General features: G+C 41.1%; 1 protein-coding gene across 2 annotated transcripts in view; it reads right to left on the bottom strand.

The window, feature by feature from the left end:
* Positions 1-3,680: 3,680 nt before the first annotated feature.
* GAD1 (glutamate decarboxylase 1) overlaps positions 3,681-23,640 on the bottom strand; it is a 45,231-nt gene continuing 25,271 nt past the window's right edge. The window contains exons 7-17 of one of the 2 annotated variants that reach the window (XM_019022482.4): positions 20,690-20,802; positions 19,221-19,336; positions 19,057-19,136; positions 18,779-18,833; positions 17,062-17,178; positions 15,507-15,571; positions 12,061-12,139; positions 10,828-10,977; positions 7,706-7,813; positions 5,938-6,027; positions 3,681-5,122 (exon numbers count right to left, since the gene is read on the bottom strand). In XM_019022482.4, coding sequence (XP_018878027.1) covers positions 4,949-5,122; positions 5,938-6,027; positions 7,706-7,813; positions 10,828-10,977; positions 12,061-12,139; positions 15,507-15,571; positions 17,062-17,178; positions 18,779-18,833; positions 19,057-19,136; positions 19,221-19,336; positions 20,690-20,802 — 1,147 coding nt within the window. In that variant the 3' untranslated portion in view covers positions 3,681-4,948. The other variant, XM_055379152.2, reaches the window with a different exon arrangement.

The raw sequence follows: 23,640 nt of genomic DNA, 5'->3' as shown, positions 1-23,640 counted from the left end.
AATCATAATGTTGACTAGAAAAGTCACAGAAGTATAAAAATTCTGTATTATTCTGTTTACATAAAGTACAAAATCAGGTAAGACTAAACAATAAGGATGCATGAGTATGTGGTAAAACTATATAGAAAAATAAGAGAGTGAGTAACACAAAATTCAGAATAGTGATCACTTCTTAGAGAGTGGGGAGCATCCAATCAGGGAAGGTTCATGACGGGGTTGGAGAGTGCTAAGGTCATGATAATAATAATGTTCTATATCTTAGGCTAAGTAATGGGTACTCAAGTATAATGTCATCACCCTTTGTCCTATACATGTATGTCTAATAAAGCCCTTCTTGGTCAGGCACAGTGGCTTATGCCTGTAATTCTAGCAGTTTGGGAGGCCGAGGTGAAAGGATCAGTTGAGTTCAGGAGTTTGAGACTAGTCTGGGCAACAGAATGAGACTCCATCTCTACAAAAAAATAAAAAATTAGCTGGGCATGGTGGCATGCACCTGCAGTCCCAGTTACTTGGGAGGCTGAGGTGGGAGGATTGCTTAAGCCCAGGAGTTCGAGGTTGCAGTGAGCTGTGATCATGCCACAATACTCTAGCCTGGGTGACAAAGTGGGATCCTGTCTCAAAAAAAAAAAAAAATCAGTTATTGTGGATTATCTAAGGAGGGTTTTGTTTTTGTTTCTGTTTTTTTTTTTTTTTTTTTGAGATGGTGTCTCACTCTGTTGCTCAGGCTGGAATGCAGTGGCATGATCACGGCTCACTGCAGCCTTGACCTCTCGGGCTCCAGTGATCTTCCCACCTCAGCCTTCTGAGTAGCTGGCACCACAGGGGCTCACCACCACACTCCCAGCTATTTTTTTTATTTTTTGTAGAGATGGGATCTCCCAATGTTGCCCAGGCTGGCCTTGAACTCCTGGGCTCAAGCAGTCCTTCCAGTTGGGCCTTCCAAAGTGCTGGGATCACAGACGTGAGCCACTGCACCTGGCCAGTAACTGATGTTAAATAAAAGGCATCCCGGCCAAATGTACTACTTGGAGAAGAAAGGATCCCAACTACAAGGTCTGGACAGTGTAGACTGCCAGGGGCCCAGGCCTGAGGGTCTGAGTCCTAAGTGGTTGCAGGAGGATAAACCTTTACTGCCTCCTGTGCAATGAGCTGGGAGGACCCCAGAGGGATCCTTCAAAAGTGCTTCATGAAAAAGCAAATTAGAACCACAAGATAACACTTTTAGAATGGTCAGCATGGGGGGAAAATGACAGTACCAAGTGTCAGCAAGAATATGGAGCAACTGGAATATTTGTGCATTGCTGGTGAGAATGCAAAATGGTACAGCCACTTTGGAAAATAGTTTAGCAGTTTCTAATAAAATTAAACATATTATTAATGTTATCTTGCAACCCTACACATAGGTATTTACCCAAGTTAAATGAAATCTATGTTCACAGAAAAATCTGCACACTAATGTTTCCAGTAGCTTTATTCTAATCGCCAAAAACACTGGAAACGACAGAAATTTCCCTCTACTAAGGGATGGATAAACAGAGTATGGTACATTTATGCAAATGGAATACTATGCGGTAGTGAAAAGGAATGAACACTGATATAGAGATAACATGGATGGATTTCAAGTGCACTACATTAAGCAAAAGAAACCAGACTAAAAAAAGACTAAATATTATATGATTCCATTTATATGGTGGGAAAGGCAAAAGTCTAGGGACAGAAAACAAAGCAGAGGTTGCCAAGGGCTGAGTAGGAGAGGTGTTCAGTACAAAGGGGGATGGGAAATTCATTGGGGTGATAGACCTGTTGTAGACCTTGATCATGATGATAGTTATTAATACATGACTGAATGGGTTTGTCAAAATCCACAGAAAACTATACACAGTACACTACAAAAAGTTTTATTGTATCTAAATTTTACCTTAATTCAAAAAATCCTCATTCACTCCAGAAAATTTCTCAAAAAAAAAAAAACCCCAAAAAACAAAAACTCATGTTCCAGGGAACTTGATGCCCAATGACAATTTAATAGCCATGTAAAATTTTACCTTTGTCGCTTTATCCCTTTCTCCCGCTAGGCCTGACCCTGAATGAGGAAGCACAGGAGCTAGGGAGATAAGCTGAAAGATGAAGAAAAAAGGTGACCTCACCCACCATCAGCCTTGCTCTCCCTGCCACTGTAGGCTTGCAGCTGAAGCAGTGCCAGATCAGGGGGAGGGGGGAGAAACTCTATATCGTATAAAAATTGAAACTTTGCTTATTATATCAACCTGGACCCTCAGTTGCAAAAATGAGACTGTTCATGTACCCGAGAGGACAGAAAAGCTATGGGATTGGCCTAAATTCAAATGGGGGCATAGAAAAAATCAGCCCCCAGAGGGGTTTTAAAGAAACAGTGAGAGAAAGAATAAGTGGCTTTATGATCACTCCCTATAGAGTCGTTTAATACAATGGTTACATGCAATCAGTGTGCTAATTACAAAGGACTCTTCTGTATTCCCTACCTGTGCTAAATAGGGAGCTTCTTGTATTCCAAATGAGTGAGATTGTATTAATATAGCTGAATAAAATATTGTAGAAAATGGGCTGGGCGCAGTGGCTCATGCCTGTAATCCCAGCACTTTGGGAGGCCGAGGTGGGCAGATCACGAGGTCAAGAGATTGAGACCATCCTGGCCAACATGGGGAAACCCTGGCTCTACTAAAATACAAAAACTAGCTGGGTGTGGTGGTGCATGCCTGTAATCCCAGCTACTCAGGAGACTGAGGCAGGAGAATTGCTTGAACCGGGGAGACAGAGGTTGCAGTGAGCGGAGATGGCGCCACTGCACTCCAGCCTGGTGACAGAGTGAGACTCTCTTTCTCTCTCTCTCTCTCTCTCACACACACACACACACACACACAAAGAATATTGTAGAAAATGAGTCCCATATCCTAATGATCCAGCACCAACATATATTTCCCTAGGAAGTGAATGGGGACCACTCTACAAGCATAAAGCAGCAGGAAGTTATGCTTCTGTGATCTTAGAGGCACTCAGTTAGCAGAGACACCAAGTGATGTAAGATGCCCACTAGAAGGAATACTTATCTTTTGTTGAATGACTGAATGAATGTAACTCCAAGATGCAAGTAGGAAAAGGAGAAACAGGGATGGCTTTTCTTTCTCAAGGCTTGAACTGCACATTTAATTAATTATAATCATAATGATTTTATTGATTGATTGAGACAAGGTCTCACTCTGTCACCCAGGCTGGAGTGCAGTGGCACGATTTCAGCTCACTGCAGCCTCGATCTCCTGGGCTCAGGTGATCCTTGCACCTCAGGTTCCCAAATAGTTGGGACCACAGGTGCGCATCACCACAGCTGGCTAATTTTTATATTTCTTGCAGAGACAGGGTTTCGCCCTGTTGCGCAGACTGGTCTCGAACTCCTGAGCTCAAGTGATCTGCCTGCCTCAGCCTCCCAAAGTGCTAGGATTACAGGCATGCACCACCATGCCCAGCCCATAATGATTTTATAGACGAGGAGCTTCAGAGCCTGTGACAGTGGATCGAGTCTCCTTCAGCTTAATCAGGGTACTGAGCATCACCTAAAGTCAGCCAATAGAAAGCAAATGGGCTATGGGCAACCCAAGGAACTCTAATTAGAAACATCTCTGTATGAAACACAAACTAGAATAAAATTTTGTTCAAATTCTCCATGGAGAATATTTTTATTATTTATTTATGTTCTTCTTGCATACTCTAAAACGCACAGTGTGAATTTCCCTTCTTCAAAAACAGTTGTGAGCCTGGTCACTTTATCTGAGATCTTCAGAAGGTCTTCGGAAATGTTGCCTTAGGTTTCAGCTAAGCGAGTCACAGAGATTGGTCATCAACTACTATAAAATTACAGGAGATCTAGTTATTATCCAACAGTTGCTAGAAAAGCATTGAGAACACCAGACGTACAGCCAGACAGAGAGGGTAAGAGAAGAGCAGATGCTATGTAAGTAACAGGATTTCCATATATATGACTCTATGTACAATCTTAGAATTCTCTTACAGACAGTAAAATGCTTAAATCATTATTTTAAGGGCACTCTAATATAAATACAAGTCTCACTAATTTTAATCTTTTCTCTTTGGCTCACAAATGCACGAAAATACCATAAACAGTTTTCAGAACTTCATATATAAATAAGATACATTACAAATGGGAAGAAAATACAAGACGCCTCTTTAACATGGTACATCTCTGAATATAAATAAGCAAATATTTCATTGACCTACAATTAAACAATCATTGAAATCATGACACATAGTCTCCCCCTCCCACCACCAAGGTCAGACAACAGGAATTTACACAATCTACACAAATTAATCTCTAAAAATACAGCCATAGTACACCTGTAACAATGACTCTGCTACTATTTTCCCCTAACAGGATACTAATGGGGAGGGTGTGACTTGTCATTTGGTGGTGTTTTATCTCATCCATCATCACTTCAGGTGGAGAAACGCTGACAGTGAGGTCGATTCTCACCAACAGCATTTCCCTTGGCCCCTAGGACATGGCGTTTTGAAAAACAGCTTTCCTGGAGTTGTTGGACAAGCTGGTTGGCAGCATGTTTAGCTCCTCGGTAACTGCTGAAGGTAAAGTGAATTCTCTTGGAGCGGGAAACATGCTGTGATCTATTACTAAGCCACACTCACTATACATGTATATATAGAGAGAGGTATGTATAACTGTACATATATACTCTGTTCCTAATGTGCAACTTTTTAAAAAGAACACTATTTCCTGCTAACTATAACAAACAAGCTTTAAGTAAGGTTTTAACAATATTCTTCAAGACATTATGTTTTCCCTCAATGAAATGGCCTATGTGTTTCAGCAACATATAGAGGTTTGTTCTGGATTGCCAGAGGGAAAAGGCATTCCCATAAACTCATGTTCTGCGAAGGATGATTACAGATCCTGGCCCAGTCTTTCTATCTCCTCAATGAGGAAGTCAATGTCAGACTGGGTAGCGGCTGGGTTGGAGATGACCATCCGGAAGAAGTTGGCCTTGTCCCCTTGGGGCTGGTAGCCAACCATGGTCGTACCTGACTCCATCATCAGGGCTTTGATTTTTGGAGCCACCTTGTGATGGAAAACACAAAACAAAACTCAAGATTGATACGAACACCCTCTCTTTTTAACAATTCAACCCAACTTGCATTTTACTATTTGTGTTTACATTGACATAAAAGCAAAGAAATATTTTATATCCAGGAATCTTCAGGGGCTAATATCAAATGACTACCTGGTCACAAGTTCCCTCAGAAAGTACTGTGCAACCGAATTTTGAAAGTTACTCATGGAACAATGATAGTAAAATAAAAAATGAAGACAAAACCAAAAAACTCTTATAGACAACACCACAAATTCAGAGTTTTGCATAACCCAGAGCCCAGGATACTGCCTGGCACACAGACTGTGTTTAACAAATATTTGTTGAATGGTTGGATGAATGAAATGTTATATAAATTAAATATAATCTTAAGAACCCTGGATAAGATATAAACTGGATATAGAAAACAGCTAGAATGAATCAGCATTACAGTGGGCCTGAACTTAAAATGTTATTTTAACAGACACAGTTTAATCTAGAATGTCCCTAGGAATATGCACATTATTCCCTTACCCTGCATAGGGCTCCTTCAATGAAGAACATCAACCAAGGACAAGGAGACAAGATGCATCCTTTAGAAGTTCCCGTGGTAACCACAGTAAGGGGGCAATGCAGGCTCAAGAGGGATATAACAAGATGGCTCCCCACCACCCCATTACTAGAAACCCACCCCAAGGCTTTATTTTTTATATTTCCCCCACTAGAAAGGCACATTGGAATGAGTATGTCCTGACCAGCCAGAGAAATTGCAGAGGATTAGATGAGACAAAAAGCGAGTCCATACCTTGTGTAGCTTTTCCCGTCGTTGAGGGCTGTCTGGCACACCCCTGAGGCTTTGTGGAATATACCAAAAACAGACGTTTGTGTGCTCAGGCTGCAGAGATTTTAAAAGACAAACAAAGAAAATTAGGATAACTTGAGAGAAAGCTGTTCCCAAACCAATATGCATCCTTGGTGGAAGTCTCTTAGACCAAAGAAAGAGGTTGAATGTTCATCTCAAAGGCAATGTTACTTCCACACCAGGGAGAACAATGCCTCATTTATCCAATCATATTTGGCAAGAGAGCTGTTCCCTACAACCAATTTTCTAGGTAACTAAAGTTACCGACTTTAAACATTGAAATGTTACAAATAATTACATTTGGGCAATTTTTTAAAAAAGGTATCCGTCAGTCCATGTTGTCATTTTGTAGTGCCTCACATATAGAAGATGATTGAAACATAGTTTGTGGATGCTGATGAATATTTTATTGAGTTTATTATATTGATATTGAATCTTTTCTTGATGACTCAGGACTATCATAATAAACATTAAGACTGGATATATCAATTAATAGGGTTGCTCTTAAAAAAAACCAAAAGACTGTTTCTACAGCATAAGGCAAGGCCTGCTGAGATGCCTCAAACTGTTTAGTGTCCCTCCTCTAAAGATTCCTGTGCTTTTTGAGTTCTTCCCTATTCTTGCTATAAAGTTTTCTCGCTGGTTGCTGTTTGCCATTACTGTGCCTGCCTCTAATTGGTTTGAGATATCACATTTGTTGTTTTTAATCTGCTATTAAGAGTGTTTAAAGTAGTGTGTAAATGATCAGAGCAGTGTCATTGATTTTAAACTGCCCAGGGCTCTTTTTTGTTCATTTGGTGATTCACATGTGTTCCTAGTAGTTTAGGTTGCCTGATAAATAGAATAATGTTGACTGTAAGCAGTGTTATATTATACTGGCTTATAAGTGGATTTTCTTTTATTCAACACTGGCTCCTATTCTATCTTTCTTTATTCAAGTGTAAGCTCCATTGGGTCAGAGAATGTATCTGTTTTGTTCAATACTCCAGAATCTAGGTCCTAGCAGGAGGCCTGGCACACAGTGGGTACTCAGTAAACACTGACAAATACTTTGCTGTGTGCAGTATGCACATGAACTGAGGGCACAGACAATTTTATCTTGCTCTCTTCCTTATGGGTCTATGTTAAGTAGAACCTTATTTTAGAACAAGTCTTGGGAGGTAAGAATATACCCATCCTATAAGCTTCCTGGAAATGAAAACCACTTTATCATTTTGTAAGATTTATTTTCATAAATTATATATATTTTTTCTTATAGAGACAGGGTCTTGCTATGTTGCCCAGGCTGGTCTTGAGCTCCTGGACTCAAGCAATCTTCCTGCCTTGGACTCCCGAAATGCTGGGATTACAGGTGTGAGCCACCATGCCCAGCCTGAAAAACACTTTATCATAAAGGTTCAACACAAAACAAACCCAAGAATGACGAAGGATTCAGACCTGTCAAGGAAAGACATCTTGTCTGCCAAAAGCTGGCCAAGAGCAACACAGTTTTAAAAGATGTAAAGGAAAAAGTCATCCCAGTGCTACCAGAAGAAAAGTTCATAGACATGGAAGGAATTAAAGAGAGGAATTAAGAGTATATAAGAATAAAAATTTTGAAGCAGTTTCTGGCAACATGGGATTGATTTTCCCATGTTGCCAGAAGCTTCAGGAGCTTCCCTCAGCAGTTTTTCTGGAAATACTGTGTACCTGGTCCATGATGATTACCTACCTCGCCATTGAAAACCATCTCAAATTCTTCTCTGTTTTTAATCTTGGCATAGAGGTATTCAGCCAGTTCCAGGCATTTGTTGATCTGGTTTTCAAATCCCACTGTGCCCTGTTTTAAAGAGAAAAGTCATGTTTGTGGTTGCATTTCCCTGTGATGAGCATTTGGGAAGGCTATGCTGTCCCTGTCTATGGGAAATAAACAAAAAAAGTATTTTTGGAGATGGTTAGGAAGAACAATCTAATCAAATATGTCAGCTTTTTCACAGATGTGCATGCAATAAATGATGTGTGCCTGCTTCCTCTTTCAAAGGCACTCCAGTCTCTGGGTATTATTTTCAACTGGACCTATGCCTGATTCTGGTTTGCTTTAGGATGGTGCTACTCAAAGTGTCATCTATGAACTGAGGCCACTCCACAACTGTAACTGGTCTACAATCAAATGAGTGTAGAAATTGAGATTAAGCATAGGAAACTTTAATGGCAATTGGACAAAGGGATTTTGTCTGTTGACTCTAATAAAAAACAGTGGCTTGTTCTTTGTATGTTTTTAAATTTCATTTTTCTAACAATTAATCTTTAGGGTATTGGTCCATGATAGGTGAAAAACAACAACAACAACAACAAATAACTGGTTCTTCATCAGAAAAACTTCGAAAGATACTGCTGTAGAACTCATCTTCCCCAGCAATAAGTCCTTGTGAAACATGTCCCATGCCCTCTCAGGCAGGCAACCTTCCACATAACAGTGTTATGCCTTTTAGGTGACAGGCAGGCAGGTAGATGGGGAAGCCGCTGGTCTCAGTATATGCCCTGATATTGCAATAGTTCCAACTATTGACAAACTGGTTGAGCATGAGTTTCAAAAGCCAGCATGGCTGATTAATAACAGCAGTATGAGGGTTGTTGAGTGGGTCGGTGTTAACAAGGAGAGCAGATGCACAAGGCTGGCTGTGGATTGCTAATGGGCCTGAGCAAAGTCCAGCACTGAGAAAGCATCAGCCTCCCCAGGTAGTGTCACTGCTGACTGTATACCCTAGTCAGTCCACTTAGGAATGAAGCCTGTACCAGGGTCCCATTTCAGCAACCAATCACTATGGTCAAAACCTGCAGCAGATGGTTCAAGAGGTTATTGTTAGAAATGAAAAAGAAGACACAAATTACTGAAACAGGTTGTGTGGTCATTATATTTCAAAATGACACGACTCCTTTTTTGTTGTTGCCGTTTATGGCTTTTTTTTTTTTTTTTTTGAGATGGAGTCTCACTCTGTTGCCCAGGCTGGAGTGCAGTGGCATGATCTCGGCTTACTGCAACCTCCCCCTCCTGGGCTCAAGTGATCCTCCCACCTCAGCCTCCTAAGTAGCTGGGACCACAGGCATGCGCCATCACACCTGACTAACTTGTATTTTTTGTAGAGATGGGGTCTCACTTTGTTGCCCAGATGGGTCTTGAACTCCTGAGCTCAAATGATCCGCCTGCCTTGGCCTCCTAAAGTGCTGGGATTACATGCGTGAGCCACCGTGCCCAGCCTATGGCTATTTATATATTTAAAATTCCTATGATTACTTTGTAATAGAAATCAAATTCAGACTATTTCTATATTAAGTCAAAACAGAGCTGGGTGCGGTGGCTCACGCCTGTAATCCCAGCACTTTGGGAGGCCAAGGTGGGTGGATCACTTGGGGTCAGGAGTTCAAGTCTAGCCTGGCCAATATGGTGAAGCCCTGCCTGTAGTAAAAATATAAAATTAGATGGGCATGGTGGCGCATGCCTGTAATCTCAGCTACTTGGAAGGCTGAGGCAGGAGAATTGCTTGAATCTGGGAGACGGAGGTTGCAGGGAGCAGAGATCGCGCCTCTGAACTCCAGCCTGGGCAACAAGAATGAAACTCTGTCTCAAAAAAAAAAAAAAAAAAAAAAAAAAAAAAAAAAAAAAAAGACAAAATGACTTACTGAGGAAAAAACTAATAATCTACCAAATTTTTCCTATGGAAGAAATATTTGACTAGAAATTTTGCCAGAAAATCTTGTTGTTTGAGTGTTAGTTAGACAGTTAGACTCAATCTTAAACATAGAAATTATTAAAATTAATTTATAACAAAAACAAGGTATGTAATATAAAACTATGAAATCAAAATTTCTTTTCCTTGATTGCATACAAATATTTTTGAAACAAATAGTCAAATGGTAATCCTCTCCCTCACTCATATTTTGGGGGAAATTCCAATAGTTAGCTTTTTTCCTTAGGTACAGAAATGAAACCCAAAAGGTTGATGAATGCAGACACAGCATGCTACCATCTAAAAGTAGGATTTTTCACAATAAAGTATACATTTTCCAGAATGGTGTATTAACTACAAACAATGGGAAAGGCATTATCGAAGTTGAAGTTAAAACTGTCATACATAGCCCATGTTGAGAAGCCTCATAAAAGAATTCAAAGGGCTGGGCGCGGTGGCTCACGCCTGTAATCCCAACACTTTGGGAGGCCGAGGTGGGCGGATCATAAGGTCAGGAGACTGACACCATCCTGGCTAACGCGGTGAAACCCCATCTCTACCAAAAATATTTTTTAAAAAATTAGCCGGGCGTAGTGGCGGGCCCCTGTAGTCGCAGCTACTCTGGAGGCTGAGGCAGGAGAATGGCGTGAACCTGGGAGGCGGAGCTTGCAGTGAGCCGAGATCGCGCCACTGCACTCCAGCCTGGGCTACAGAGGAAGACTCCATCTCAAAAAAAAAAAAAAAAAAAAAAAAGAATTCAAGGTTCTACTCAGAATAATGCAGTAATTTTACTTTTTTATCTTTCTCTATGCCTGCACTAAATAATTCCAGCATCCCCAAGGATTGCTGTAGAAATCCTTATCTTGGCATAATTTTTAGTTGTTATAAGAGAACGTTATAAGAAGACTTCATAATAGTTCAAATTGAGGAGACTGAACAAAAGGAGAGAGAATTTGACATAAGGAATAAAGTAATTTCATTCACAAAGAAAACACAGTTAATTCAATTATCTAGATATTGATTCCACATATAGTGAATTATCTGTGATATATCTTTGCCCCTCTTTTGCCAGCCAGTCTGTGCAAATTACGTTTCTGCTCTATTTCCTGAATTATTCCCTTCATACCTTTGCTTTCCACATCAGCCAGAACTTGAAGATATCCACGTGGCGGCCACACTGAATTGCCTTGTCCCCGGTGTCGTAGGAGACATCATACTGCTTGTCTGGCTGGAAGAGGTATCCTGCACACATCTGGTTGCATCCTTGGAGTATACCCTATCATGGAAATTAAGATGGGTGCATCTGCATTTACACATCAGAGATGTGGGTGGCTTTAAAACTGGGCTGGCTTGGAAGGAGGGGCTTGGGGTCATATGCAATCTTTCTTCTGATGTCTTTATGAGGCCTTACACTTGTTCTGATAACCTTTTCTAAAATCACTCTTGGAAAAACTGCCATCCCTTTGTCTCTGACTCTCTGATTAGAAAATGATCTTTCCGTCTCAGATGCCATCCCTCTAAGGGGAAATGTGTATGGGTGTCTGGGATTGTTTCAAGATTGGGAAGTGCTACGGCATTCAGTGGGCCAGGGTTAGAGATGGAAAATTCCTCAGTGGGTGGGATAGTTTCATGCTGTGAAGAATTTTTCTCTCCAAAAGCGCTCTGGCAAAAGTCTTCCAACCTTTCCAGGACCTCCTATGACATTAACATGGATTCCACATATGAGTGGACTAAAGACGCTGTGCAGATTATGGCTCCTACAGGCTGGAGACAGACTTTTTGGAATGCTTCTGTGAGCAGAAGTTTTACTGGAGCAACAAAGCCTTGGAGGGCAGGGTCCTAACATTAGGCATGTGAAGAAGGGAATATGAGGCTCAACCATTTACAGCAGCTTTTGGGGCAATATTCCTTGTGGCCCTAAGTTGATATTTGTAGTTGTTGTTCTGTCTCATTTATTTCAGTTCTTGGGACCACACGTTTATACTAAGAACTCCAAGTATGCTCCAGTGAGTGCTTTTTGTCCTCACTGAGGACAAAACTGATTGGATGCCTCACCTACTTGCTCTCACTTTTTTTGGGCAAACATGAAGGAATACTCAATTAAATAATTTCCTTAAAGGTTCAGTTGCTGACAGACCCTGAGTACTGATCAAAGAAGAAGCACAGTAGCCAGCAAGAGCCAAGAGAAGAAACCAGGTTAGCTGCAAGGGCAGGAAAGGACAGCAGCAGCAGTCTCTCAGTGGGGCTGCCAATCTCGTGAGTCAGCCAACAAGTACTGCAAAGAGACCCCACGTGTGTCTCTTTTTGTGCTTTCTAAAGAATGTACGGGCCCCAGTGTAGCTTTGGAGGGAGTACAGACCTTTTCCTTGACGAGAATGGCAGAGCACTGCAACAGCACGCCCATCATCTTGTGAGGGTTCCAGGTGACTGAGTTGGCCCTGAAAGAAGCACATGAGACTTCGAGAAGGTGCAGGAGTCGGAAAGAGGCAACTGTTCTCTTGAGGAAAACACCACCCATTCCAACTCAAGTCAGTAAATATTATTCATGCCTATTCTCCTGAATTGACTAATCAAGTAGCAAACAAATGTTTTGCAGGCAGTCTCGGAGTATTACATTACGGACTATATCTTAGAAGTAACTGCTATTAACAATAGCTAACATTTATGAATAACTTATTATATGTCTTCTTGTTTTGAGAGCTTTCAGGTATTATATCAATATGGTATGGTTAAGAATTCAGGCTTTGGAGCCAAACTGTCTAAGTCTGAGTCCTAGCTCTGACATTTGTTAGCTTGGGCACATTATATAACTCTTATGTGCCTCAATTTCTTTTAAATGGGGAGTGTGTGCCTCACAGAATTGAATAAAGGACAAAATAACTTAATATAAAATGCTTATAAGAGTGCCTGGCACACATAATTCTCACCACAACCCTATAAGGTAGGTACTATTATTACCTCTATTTTAGATGGGGAAACTAACATGCCAAAAGGTTAAATATATTACCCAAAGTCACAGAGTTGGGAAGTGTTGGAGCCTGGATTCAAGTCCAAGGCCTCTAAGTGCACAGCCCTTGTTCGTAACCACTCCACTAGACTGCTTCTCTCTAGGAGACACAGTGGCTTCTTTCTGCCTTTCTCTTCTCATTTATAGGCTGGTGATACTGACCTACCCACTTATGGGGCAGTATCAAGAGTGGCACCTAAAGGCAAGGCTCGACTGGACTACTCTAGACTCTGACTACCTAGCAGCATTATTTAAATGCTAAATTAGAGTGATTTTGCCAGTTTGGGCTGCAATGATAGCTTAACAAGCATGGTCTCCTAGCAACTGCATCATTCTGTCAGACACAATTAGATGATTAAGGAGCACACTAGCTAGGGCATTACAGAAACAACTAAGTCTAATGTATGATGATTAAAACATGGGTAACTTGCTTCATTGGTTTGCAGACTCCTTCCCAAAGGCCTGGCCCATAGCTAGGTGCTGCATTTTAATACCTGTGAAGGATCTTTTCCCCTAGATAGAGCAATTGGCTCAGAATCATCCTGCCTCTGCTCTCCGTAGAGCTAAACCCTTGTTGTGAACTTTCAACCTCTTCATCGTGCTTAGGTCCTTTAGTTAAAGGACCTAACAAAATAATTTAGTGCACTGTGTTTCAAGGAGAAGAGAGGAAGGTCTGAAGAACTTTTCCCTTCAGTGTATAATAAAACCTTTGTGAAAGAGACCTGTGAAAAATTCCAAGGAAAGTTAACTAAGTGCTTAGCTCACTAAAAAGCATCGGTGTCAGGTCATATTTAAATGGTAGTGAATTTAATCAAATTTCTCATTGCTATCATTTACCAAGTCATTAAAAAATTATATTTAGGTCTCATAAAATGTCTTAAATGGTTTTCTGCATATCCTAAAGGTCTGAAGTAAATGATTCTTTGCTGCTACAAAAGGAAAGTAATAAGACATAATATGAATTCAATTTCCTTTAGAAGACTTATGTGATTTAAAATGTTAGAAAAGAAAAAGTCTAGTGTGAAATGTTTTAAGTTTTCCTAGACTCAAAGACAGAAAATTAAAATTGTCTGAGAAATCTAAAGTTAAATTGGGCTGGCTCATCCAGAGTTCTTTTTTTTTCTTTTTTTTTAAGACAGAGTCTCGCTCTGTTGCTCAGGCGGGAGTGCAGCGGCGTGATCTCGGTTCACTGAAACCTCTGCCTCCCAGATTCTAGTGATTCTCCAGCCTCAGCCTCCTGCGTAGCTAGAATTACAGGTGTGCACCACCATGCCAGCTAATTTTTGTATTTTTAGTAGAGACGGGGTTTCACCATGTTGGCCAGGCTGGTCCCGAACTCCTGAGCTCAAGTGATCTGCTCTCCTTGGCCTACCAAAGTGCTGGGATTACAGGCCACAACACCCTGCCCAGATTTTTTACATTATCCTCCGAGTTACGGGGTTGTCCACTTCACAGAGCCGGTCTCACCTACGTTGACACTGGTCTTTCAAAACTGAGACAAAAGTTTGGGGAGGCACAGTAGAGGTAACAAAAGCCAGAGTCCTGGCTGTGGGAGAAGCCCTGGGCGGGCTCTCCCTGCCTGCTCCATGTTTGCCTCTCCCTCCTTAGTCTGCTTCTACCTCTCTCACCTTGCTCCAGCCCCAATGGCCTCTTTGATCCTCCTCCCACTTGCCAAGAACAGTCCTGCCTCAGGGCCTTTGCACTTGCCACTCGCACTGCCTAGAATACTGTTCCTCATATCCTTGCTTCCTGTCTCCCTTTATCGCAGTATCTGCTGATATGTTACCTCCTCAGGAAGGCCTCTGACTACCCTGTCTGAAACAGCATGCCTTGTCACTCACTGCTACCTAACCCTGTTTTATTTTTCTTTACTATGAGACAGATTAAATATTTGTTATGAACATCTAGCCCACTGGAATGTAAACTTCAGGAGGACAAATCTCTTAGTTGATAACACCTTTCATATACTGCCTTATTTTTTCTGCATTTATCAGATATGCATTTTTATTAGAAAAGCACCATAGGTGGCTGGATGGAAGACACGTAAGTGAATATTCACATCCACTCCTACCTGGCTCATGATAGGTGCTCAGTAAATACGTGCTGAATGAATCAATGAATCATTGTGACTTTGTTATGGATCAACACTTAGGAGTCAGGTCAAAATCACATTTGGCCTAGAACATCCACTGAATTTGAACAGTGAAAAAGAAAATAAGTTAGGAGCTGAGTGTCCTGCCCTTTCTGGAAGTAAGCTTAATGAGGAAGAAGAGGAAAGTGAACCAGTGGCCCTTCCTGTGCCCTTGGCAAACTCTGATGGCCTCCAATTCCCCTCACTGGTTAGTCTCTCTTATCTCCTACCTGGGTACCTGCAATTGTCTCCTGTTACACTTATCACATTGTGTTCTAACTACTTGTTTATTGTCTTTCTCATTGATTGATTGATTGATTGATTGATTGATAGTTATTAGAGACAGGGTCTCACTGTGTTGCCCAGGCTGGTCTCGAACTCTTGGGCTCAAACGATCCTCTCACCTCGGCCTCCTAAATTGTTGGGATTACAGGCGTGAGCCACCACACCTGGCCTGTCTTTCTTTCTAAATTGTGAACTCCTTCAGGACTCATTTGACTGGGAAATCAGTCATCCAATAAATGCTCAACAAATGCCTGCTGAACTGAAGCAAACTTAGACCGAAATATGATGCTGGGGATCAGGGCAGGGCGGTGCAGGCTGACATCAGAGCATGGTCTGTTTGATGTGCTGGGTGGAAGGAGGCCTGGCGAGTTCTGGCCGTTACCTTTCTATGCCATTGAGTTTATGGCGGTGCTTCCTGGACATGAGCAGCCCACCTCCCCAGGCAGCCTGTGGGGACAGAGAAAGGAGAGGAAGAGGGGAGCAGTGACATTTAAGAATCTAAAACTAGTCACTCCTCACTTCTACTAAAACATGAGCAAGAAAGTACAAGGTGAAAAACATAAGTTTCTCAGAAAAGTTCAGCCCACACTGATTGTTCAATCAGTTGTGATTCTTCATTGCTTGTCATTTCTTTTTCAAAGTTCCTCTGGACTTTAGCTGCACAAGTGATACAGCTAGGCCAGGTCTGAGCCTGAGGTGCCTGTTCTGCCAACACCCAAAGGTCCAATGGCCCATTAGCCCAATGTGTTGTGGAAAGCCAACACAGTGAGTCCCCCTCCGGGTGGCTCTGGAAGCTGCCCAAAAAACTGAGGCCTGCTGTCTGGTTCTTCCCAGAGTAGAATTCTAACAGCTCCTGAAAAACTCAAAAAGCAGCAGTTCCTGCTGGGTTTGGAGGTCTCACAACTTATATAACAACAAGACATTTTTGTGGGTACCATGATGCATGTTTACTGAATAGTTGGGATGCCACGTGACACAGCCTTTGTTAGTCATTAGTTCAGTAGCAAGGCAGATTATCCTATTGGCCAATTGTGAGAAGTTAAATCCCTAAGAAAATGGGCAGAGAGAAAGAAAAAAAAAAATATACCCAGTCACACATGTGAAAATGCATCTTTTGTGTTCCTGGGAAAATTTGGGATTAAGTCTCTTAGTTGATAATGCCTTCCATATACTGCCTTATTTTTCCTAAATGTAGCAGATATTCTTTTTCTTTTTTCTTTTTTTTTTTTTTTGAGACAGAGTTTTGCTCTTTTGCCCAGGCTGGAGTGATGTGGCGTGATCCCGGCTCACTGCAACCTCCATCCCCAGGTTCAAGTGATTCTCCTGTCTCAGCCTCCAGAGTAGCTGGGATTATAGGCACATGCCACCACACCCGGCTAATTTTTGTATTTTTAGTAGAGACGGGGTTTCACCATGTTGGCCAGGCTGGTCTCAAACTCCTGACCTCAGGTGATCCACCTGCCTCGGCCTCCCAAAGTGCTGGCATTACAAGCGTGAGCCACCACGCCCAGCCAGATATATCCTTTTTAAGAGACGTGTCATAGATGGCTGGACTGAAGGCAGGTAGCTAAGGGTTCACATTCATGGCCACTTTCTGTATGTTGTGTCTTCTATTTTTTCCCTCTGAAATCAGTTATATTTTATTCTGTAGCCATTTGTCCCAACAAAGCTACCTGGGAAGGCAATGAGACCATATTCTAGGATGAACCACAGAAGACAGAAATCGACTAGTAAGGAACTGGATGAGTCCCAGAGGATGTTCCAGGTCTGTGGTGTGTACCAGTTGTGAATGGCTGGCTAGGGTCCAGACAAGAACTGGAACTAATGTGGTGTGGAGAGAGGGCTGGCTGGGGCGTGGGGAGAAGCTTGAGGCAAGTCATAAAAAAGAGGTGCCTCCACCCCCCCACATGGACTGGCCTGAGTTATATAGCACTTACGTCGACATGCAGCCAAAGGTTATATTTCTCACATATATCTGCAATCTCTTGTATCGGATCAAAAGCTCCATAAACAGTCGTGCCAGCAGTTGCATTGACATAAAAGGGAACATATCCCTACAAGATAAGACAGATATAGGCTGATGAGTATTTTTAACCTTTCTCATTTGCTGATTTTCATAGGAAGAAGAATTGTGTAACATTTATTTCTAACAGTAAATGGCAAAACTTATGTGTTACCAGATACTACGTCTAGTAGTGTTTTGTTGGCTCATTCACTCATTCATTCATTTATTCAACAAATATTTTTTGATTGCCTTTTATGTGCCAGGCCCTGCCATAGATGCTAGGGACTCAGCAGTGAGCACAACAGATAAAGAATTCTGTCATTGCGGAGTTTACATTTTAGTGGCAGGTGACAGATAATAAGCTAAATTAAATAAGCAAAATATACAGTATGTTTAATAGCAATAATTTCTATGGCAAAAAATAAAGCAGGAAAGAGCAATAATAAGTGTTTGGAATGATGGTCAGATAGTTCTGAATATCACCTGTGCATCATTCTTTTAAGAGGCTGTGTTGTTTTAAGTGTATTGATATAATAATTATACTGAAACATTGTGGGGTTCAATTATTTAAAAAAGGTCTATACACTGTGAAAGCTAACAGTGGATGTGGTGAAATGTTGACATAAACAAAAAATAAATGAAGGAGTAGAGTAATAGATCTAAGACAAGTTTGGGGAAATCTGTGAATCTTAAGCTTTTCTTTTTTTCTGAGACAGGTTCGTGCTCTGTCACCTAGGCTGGAGTGCATTGGCACAATCATGGCTCACTTCAGCCTCTACCCCTCCAACTCAAGCAATCCTCCCACCTCACCTGAGTGGCTGGGACTATAGGCGTGCACCACCACACCTGTCTATTTTTAAAAATTTTTTACAGAGATGTGGGTTACCCTATGTTGCCCAGGCTGGTCTTGAATTCCTGGGCTCAAGGGATCCTCCTGCCTCAGCCTCCCAAAGTCCTGGGATTACAGGTGCGAGCCCCTATGCCCTGCCTCTTAGGCTTTTGTGAAGCTCAGCTCCACCTCTGCTCCTTGCTCAGTCTTTACAACACTTAGATCCACTTCCTGTGCCAAGACCCTAGCAAATAACTACAATTAGAGAAGGAGGTATAAGAATGTAACTGAAACAACCATGTGTTGGTAAGTGGCCTGACAGCTACCTGGCACTGACTTGTGGATACATCTGTTCTGTGAGTTTTTTTGTTTAATAGAGTTTGTTGAGGCTGGATGTGCCAAGTACCATGGGCCATCTGCCAGGGCATGGAAGCACTTTGCTAAACAGAATCCTAAGCTAAAATGGCATCTGTTAAAATGAGATAATACCCAACAAGTAGTAAGTAAAAAGTTCAATTAGGCTATATCTTCATGATGCTCAGGGATTTGATTTATTGAAGAACATCAAACCAATCACTTGGCACAATGAAGATAGGACAAATAGTTTAATGACCAAATTTTTCATTTTTTAAAAAAACCCTGATATTGTGTAGACACAGCTTTAAAACCAAATTATTTTACTAGTTGGAAATAAGCAAATTCGAAGAATAGAATTTTAGAAGCACAAGAAAATTGTCTCATATTATCAAGGACTGTTTTTGTCTAGGACAGAAAGAAGGTACTTTAAAACTGGAGTTTAGATGCACCACGGAGTACATACCTTCTGTTTGGCTTCAAGAATTTTTGCCTCAAAATCAGCTGGAATTATTTTCCCCCTGTAATTATTGGAAAAGGAGGGAAAATAAAATGAAGAATCAATGAGATTGCACATGAAAAAAACTTTAGCAGCAGCAAAAAGCAATTTAATCGGATATTTTCAACAGACCATTAGCAGCTTGGCACAATGTACTGAGCCAGTCCTTAAGCACAATAAAACAAATTTAACAGATGAACACGTTTAATACATCAAGAACCTAATATTCACCCTCCCCTGCCTACCTTTCATTGCACTTTATCAAAATCACATTGTCAGTTCCAAAGCCAAGTGCAGCCCCAGCTTTCTTTATGGAATAGTGACTCTGCAACAAACAGAGGCTCGAGGTTAGAAGTTGGAAAGTCCCCTAAAAAACACCACTATCCATGAGAAAGCATCCCCGACTCACCTGTTCTGAGGTGAAGAGGACCAGTTTGGGCACAGCTGCCATGCCCTTTGTCTTAACTTCCGGGAAGTACTTGTAGCGAGCAGCCATGATGCTGTACATGTTGGATATGGCGCCCCCTGTCAGCAAGCGGACATATTGGGAGGTGTTGGGGCTCTTTGATTATTGTTTCTAAAAACGAACGCTGAGCTGGTGTCTCAAGAGACAAGGGAGGTCAGGAAGCGAAAGGATAATATCCTGATAGGTTTTGCTGGCTTCCCTATTGCTGGGGCTTCCCACTGGACCCTTTACCCTGGGAATACAAGTAGTCACACTTATTACCAAAGCTATCTAGGCAATTTGGCTGGAGGTGATTCGTGTACTTCAGTGCCCTTTCCACCTGAAGTCTAGACAGAAATATAAGAGGTAGCTGCATCAGTGGCTGCAAAGGGGTAGGTGAGTTATATCCTTCCTGCTTTACTTTCTGCTCAATCTATTTACTGAACAAAGATGAATCTGTTCCCTGAGTTCAGAAAGACAGAGAAAGAAAGAGTAATGGAGCCTACAGAAAGAAACAATGACATTTCTTGGTTACCTGCCTAGGTGCTCTCTTCAGCCCAACTGAGTTACTGAGTCATTTAGGAGAACTCTAAGTTTATTAAAATAAGGACAAACTCATGTTTACCTAAATAAAGACACAAGGAGAACTGACATAACTATGTATGTTTGGCCAACACAAACTAGTTAATTTTACATTAATTATCTGACAATTAAACTTAGGCAAATTTGTGGTCTGCTTGAATTACCTAGATAACTGCAATTCTTATTTCTTCTTTTCCCCTTGTACACAATCACACTGTCTCTGACACCATCAGAATACCTATTCTTGTTTTAAAAATTCTTATTTTATCTACTTCAAACTAGAGATTCAAAGTAGATATACTATTTTGGCTGAAATCAATCAATTAATTAATAATCTTGATTCACTGATCCCCAGCATAATCAAACTGCTGTTGACAGAATGGAGTTGTTTAATAGTGAGACCTTGTTTCTACAAAAGAAATTTTAAAACGGCTGGGCATGGTGGCACATGCCTATAGTCCCAGCTACTTGAGAAGCTGAAGCAGGAGGATTGCTTGAGCCCAGGAGTTCGAGGCTGCAGTGAGCTAGGATCACACCACTGCACTCTAGCCTGGATGACAGAGTGAGACCCTGTCTCAAAAAAAAAAAAAAAAAAAAAAGAAAAGAAAGAAAAAATGGGGTTCTTTAGCATTATCTAGACACAGCCTTTGTCAGTTTTTACAGATTTAGGCATAGCCTTTGTTAGTTAATTCATATAGAATGTAGCATTTTTGTTAGCCTTCATCTTGAAAAAATAGGAAGTCAGAGTATCCAAAAAAAATTTTAAGGTGTTATTCTTCCATAAACCTAGTTCATATTTTGTATTCTTAAGAATCCCAAACCTTGAGAAGAGGAAGAGAAGAGAAACCTACCCGGAGAAAATATCCCATCACCATCTTTACTTGACCATCCAACTATCTCTCTCATCTTCTTAAGTGTTATTTGTTCCATGAGGACAAACACTGGTGCAATTTCATATGTAAACCTGGAAAGGTGGTAAGAAGAAGGATGAAAGAAAATAAAGAAGTCAAACCACTTATTTTAGGAACACAGAGGATTGGTTTAGTATTTGGGTTCTAAAAAAAAGCTGTTCCAAACCACTAACATGATTCATTTCCTGGAAATGCATTAAGTCGCCGATCATAAAATGTCAGAAACCAGCCTGGGTTACTGAGAGAGGTGGTGGAAGTGCCAGCCCTGTGATACTTCACCAACAAAATAGATTCTTATCTGAATGGAATGTCTTAGGCATGGTCCACCCAGAGGAATAGAAGGAAAGAAAATGACTTTTCTGAGTCCCTTTTACCTCTAAGATTATAGGACAATGCAAATGTTAATTGAAAAAAGCATTCCAAGTTCTACGTAAAATTGGTTTACAATTTGTTTTTTTAAAAAAAGCTGACTGCCAGTTTCACACTTGTACAATATATAAAAGCCAGAGCCAAAGTCTATCTTTTAAAAATAATGTAAACATCTGAAGGCTAACTGTGAAGATAATTGGAAATATTGACCCAGGTTTTAAAGATCTCAATATAATTATCTACATGGTTTTTCTGTAATAATCCTCAAGGACAGCTATGTTTCTATAATTCTCTGAAGTCAATATCTGTCAAGAATAATTCTAAGTGATGATTTTCTAATTACAAATTATAAATAACAAGAAGACGGTCAACTGGCATAAACAACTAGCTGTGGGCATCAGATATCTTGGAAGGTTACATTTGTCTTCTAAGAAACTGATTTAAAAGTAGCAAGCCATGCTCTTTTCAAAGCAATTCAACACAGAGGCATAGTCTGGTAGACTAGTCATTGAAACAAGATCGTGAGACCAAACGTGGGGCCTAAGAAAAATCAAGGAAGGTCTGTCCACAGAAAATTAAGCCAGAAAACAAAAAGATATTTACTAAGCTCTGAGGCTTTTTGTCTTTCTTGTTTTTGCTTGGCATTCTTTAGCATTAGAGTCTGTAGGCTGGGCTCAGATCATCCTCACCGAAAAGAGATGCCTGGACTGACTCAGCTAAGTGACATGGGGAAGCTTTATCACTGGTTAGGGTGTTTGAGCCAAGTGCTAATGTTGAAGACTAATGGGAATTCTTGCTTGCTTAATGTAAGGCAAAGCTATTTGTAAGGATGAGATAACTATTGTTTTACATAAGACACAGGTGAAGCTACTAAGTTTTAATTGTGGATGAAAAAAGCAGTCAAATTAATCACATGGAGGTAAAAGAAGACAAAAAGATCCTGAAGGATCCTCAGATATGTTGGTAGAAGTATTTTATTTCCAAAAAGAATATGTCCATTTTCCTTGGGAGGCCCCTGGAAATTTAGGAGGAAGACCCTTGGAAACCATGTGTGCAGTTACCATCACCTCTGGAGGTCACAATCATGCTTTGGTTCTGCTCTGAGCCCCATCACCGTAGCAACCAACACTCCCTCATGTCTGATGGCCTGATAAAGGAAGAAGAAGAGAAGGATTCCTGGTTTAGCCTGTGCTGCCAAGTGTACCAAGAGGCAAACTCATGATGGGCTTTTAACCATTCTTGAACAAATGTGTTATTAATGGTTCCACTGGTTTTTGGAAATGTTGACATGACAAAAATGTTTCCTCGCATGGTGAGGAAATACTGGTGGCAGTGTCTGTGCTAGAATCTCCCAGTACTATATAAGAAAGCTCTCTGGGGTAAGGCAAGGAACAAATGAAATCACATACCATAATATCAGAACCATATCAAAGACTGGATGAAAGTTGGCTTAGGATCAAGTCAGTGTTGGCCAGGCAGGAACCACATGGACAAGGGAGAGGGAATGGGACTGAATATCAGGCATAGGTCCCACTCCATGCTTCAGATTTAAAACCAATTAGGCCCAAGGTTTGCATGAATTAGCCTCCCCAAGGACCAGGAACATGGCCATTACTCTCAGGATTAGGAGGAAGAGTCTAGAGAGTTTATCATGAGATTAACTGATCTAATCTATTTCAGGTTCCTTATCTATGCCAGGTACCTGATTCCTAAACTTTCTTTCAGTTCTATTCAACAAATACTTACTGAGTGGCTATTCTCTGCCAGGTGACATCCTATGTACTAAGGAAACTAAGATGTTAGAAGACACCATTCTCAACCTTGAGGAGGAAACATACTAGGATGATTCTAGCATCTGGTTCTTGGCCTTAGCTGTATCCTGTTTGATAGTCCCTGCCTGAGTCTAAAGGACCAATTTTCCACTCTTTTCCTGGCTTATTAGCTTAGGCCTGACACTCTCTCCTGAAAGCTAGTATATCAGTCCATGGCTGCTGATCCACAGCCAGGCCTGACAAATGGGCTGACATGGTGTTCTTCATTCCTGACACTTCTTCTGACCCTGCTGCCCCATCCTGGGCCATGTTTACAATCTGTGCAGCTGCACCCTTAAAGAAGGTCTTGTAATTCACCAAAACAGTTTTTTTAAATTTTTTATTTTCAATTTTATTTTATTTTATTTTGTGTAGAGATGGAGGTCTCACTATATTGCCCAGGCTGGTCTTCAATTCTTGGCCTCAAGCGATCCTCCCGCCTTTGCCTCCCAAAGTTCTGAGATTACAGTTGTGAGCCCCCATGCCCAGTGGTTCTTCACCTAATTGGGATTACAGATCCCTTTGGGAATCCTAGGAAACCTGTAGTCCTTCTCTCCAAGTAAAAAATGAAGATAGGCACATCATTTTGTATAGAACTATAGGAGATTCTTCTCTTGAAACCTGGATTCCAGGTTGGGTACCCTTTTCCTAAATGACTGAGGAAAGCAAATGAAGTCAAGAGATCAAAGGTCAAATATGAATTCAGAAGAA

Source organism: Gorilla gorilla, chromosome 11 (assembly GCF_029281585.2).
Source record: "Gorilla gorilla gorilla isolate KB3781 chromosome 11, NHGRI_mGorGor1-v2.1_pri, whole genome shotgun sequence".
NCBI classification, from domain to species: Eukaryota; Metazoa; Chordata; class Mammalia; order Primates; family Hominidae; genus Gorilla; species Gorilla gorilla.
Note: the sequence above shows the minus strand (reverse complement) of the source record. Positions and strands in the feature narration are given on the sequence as shown.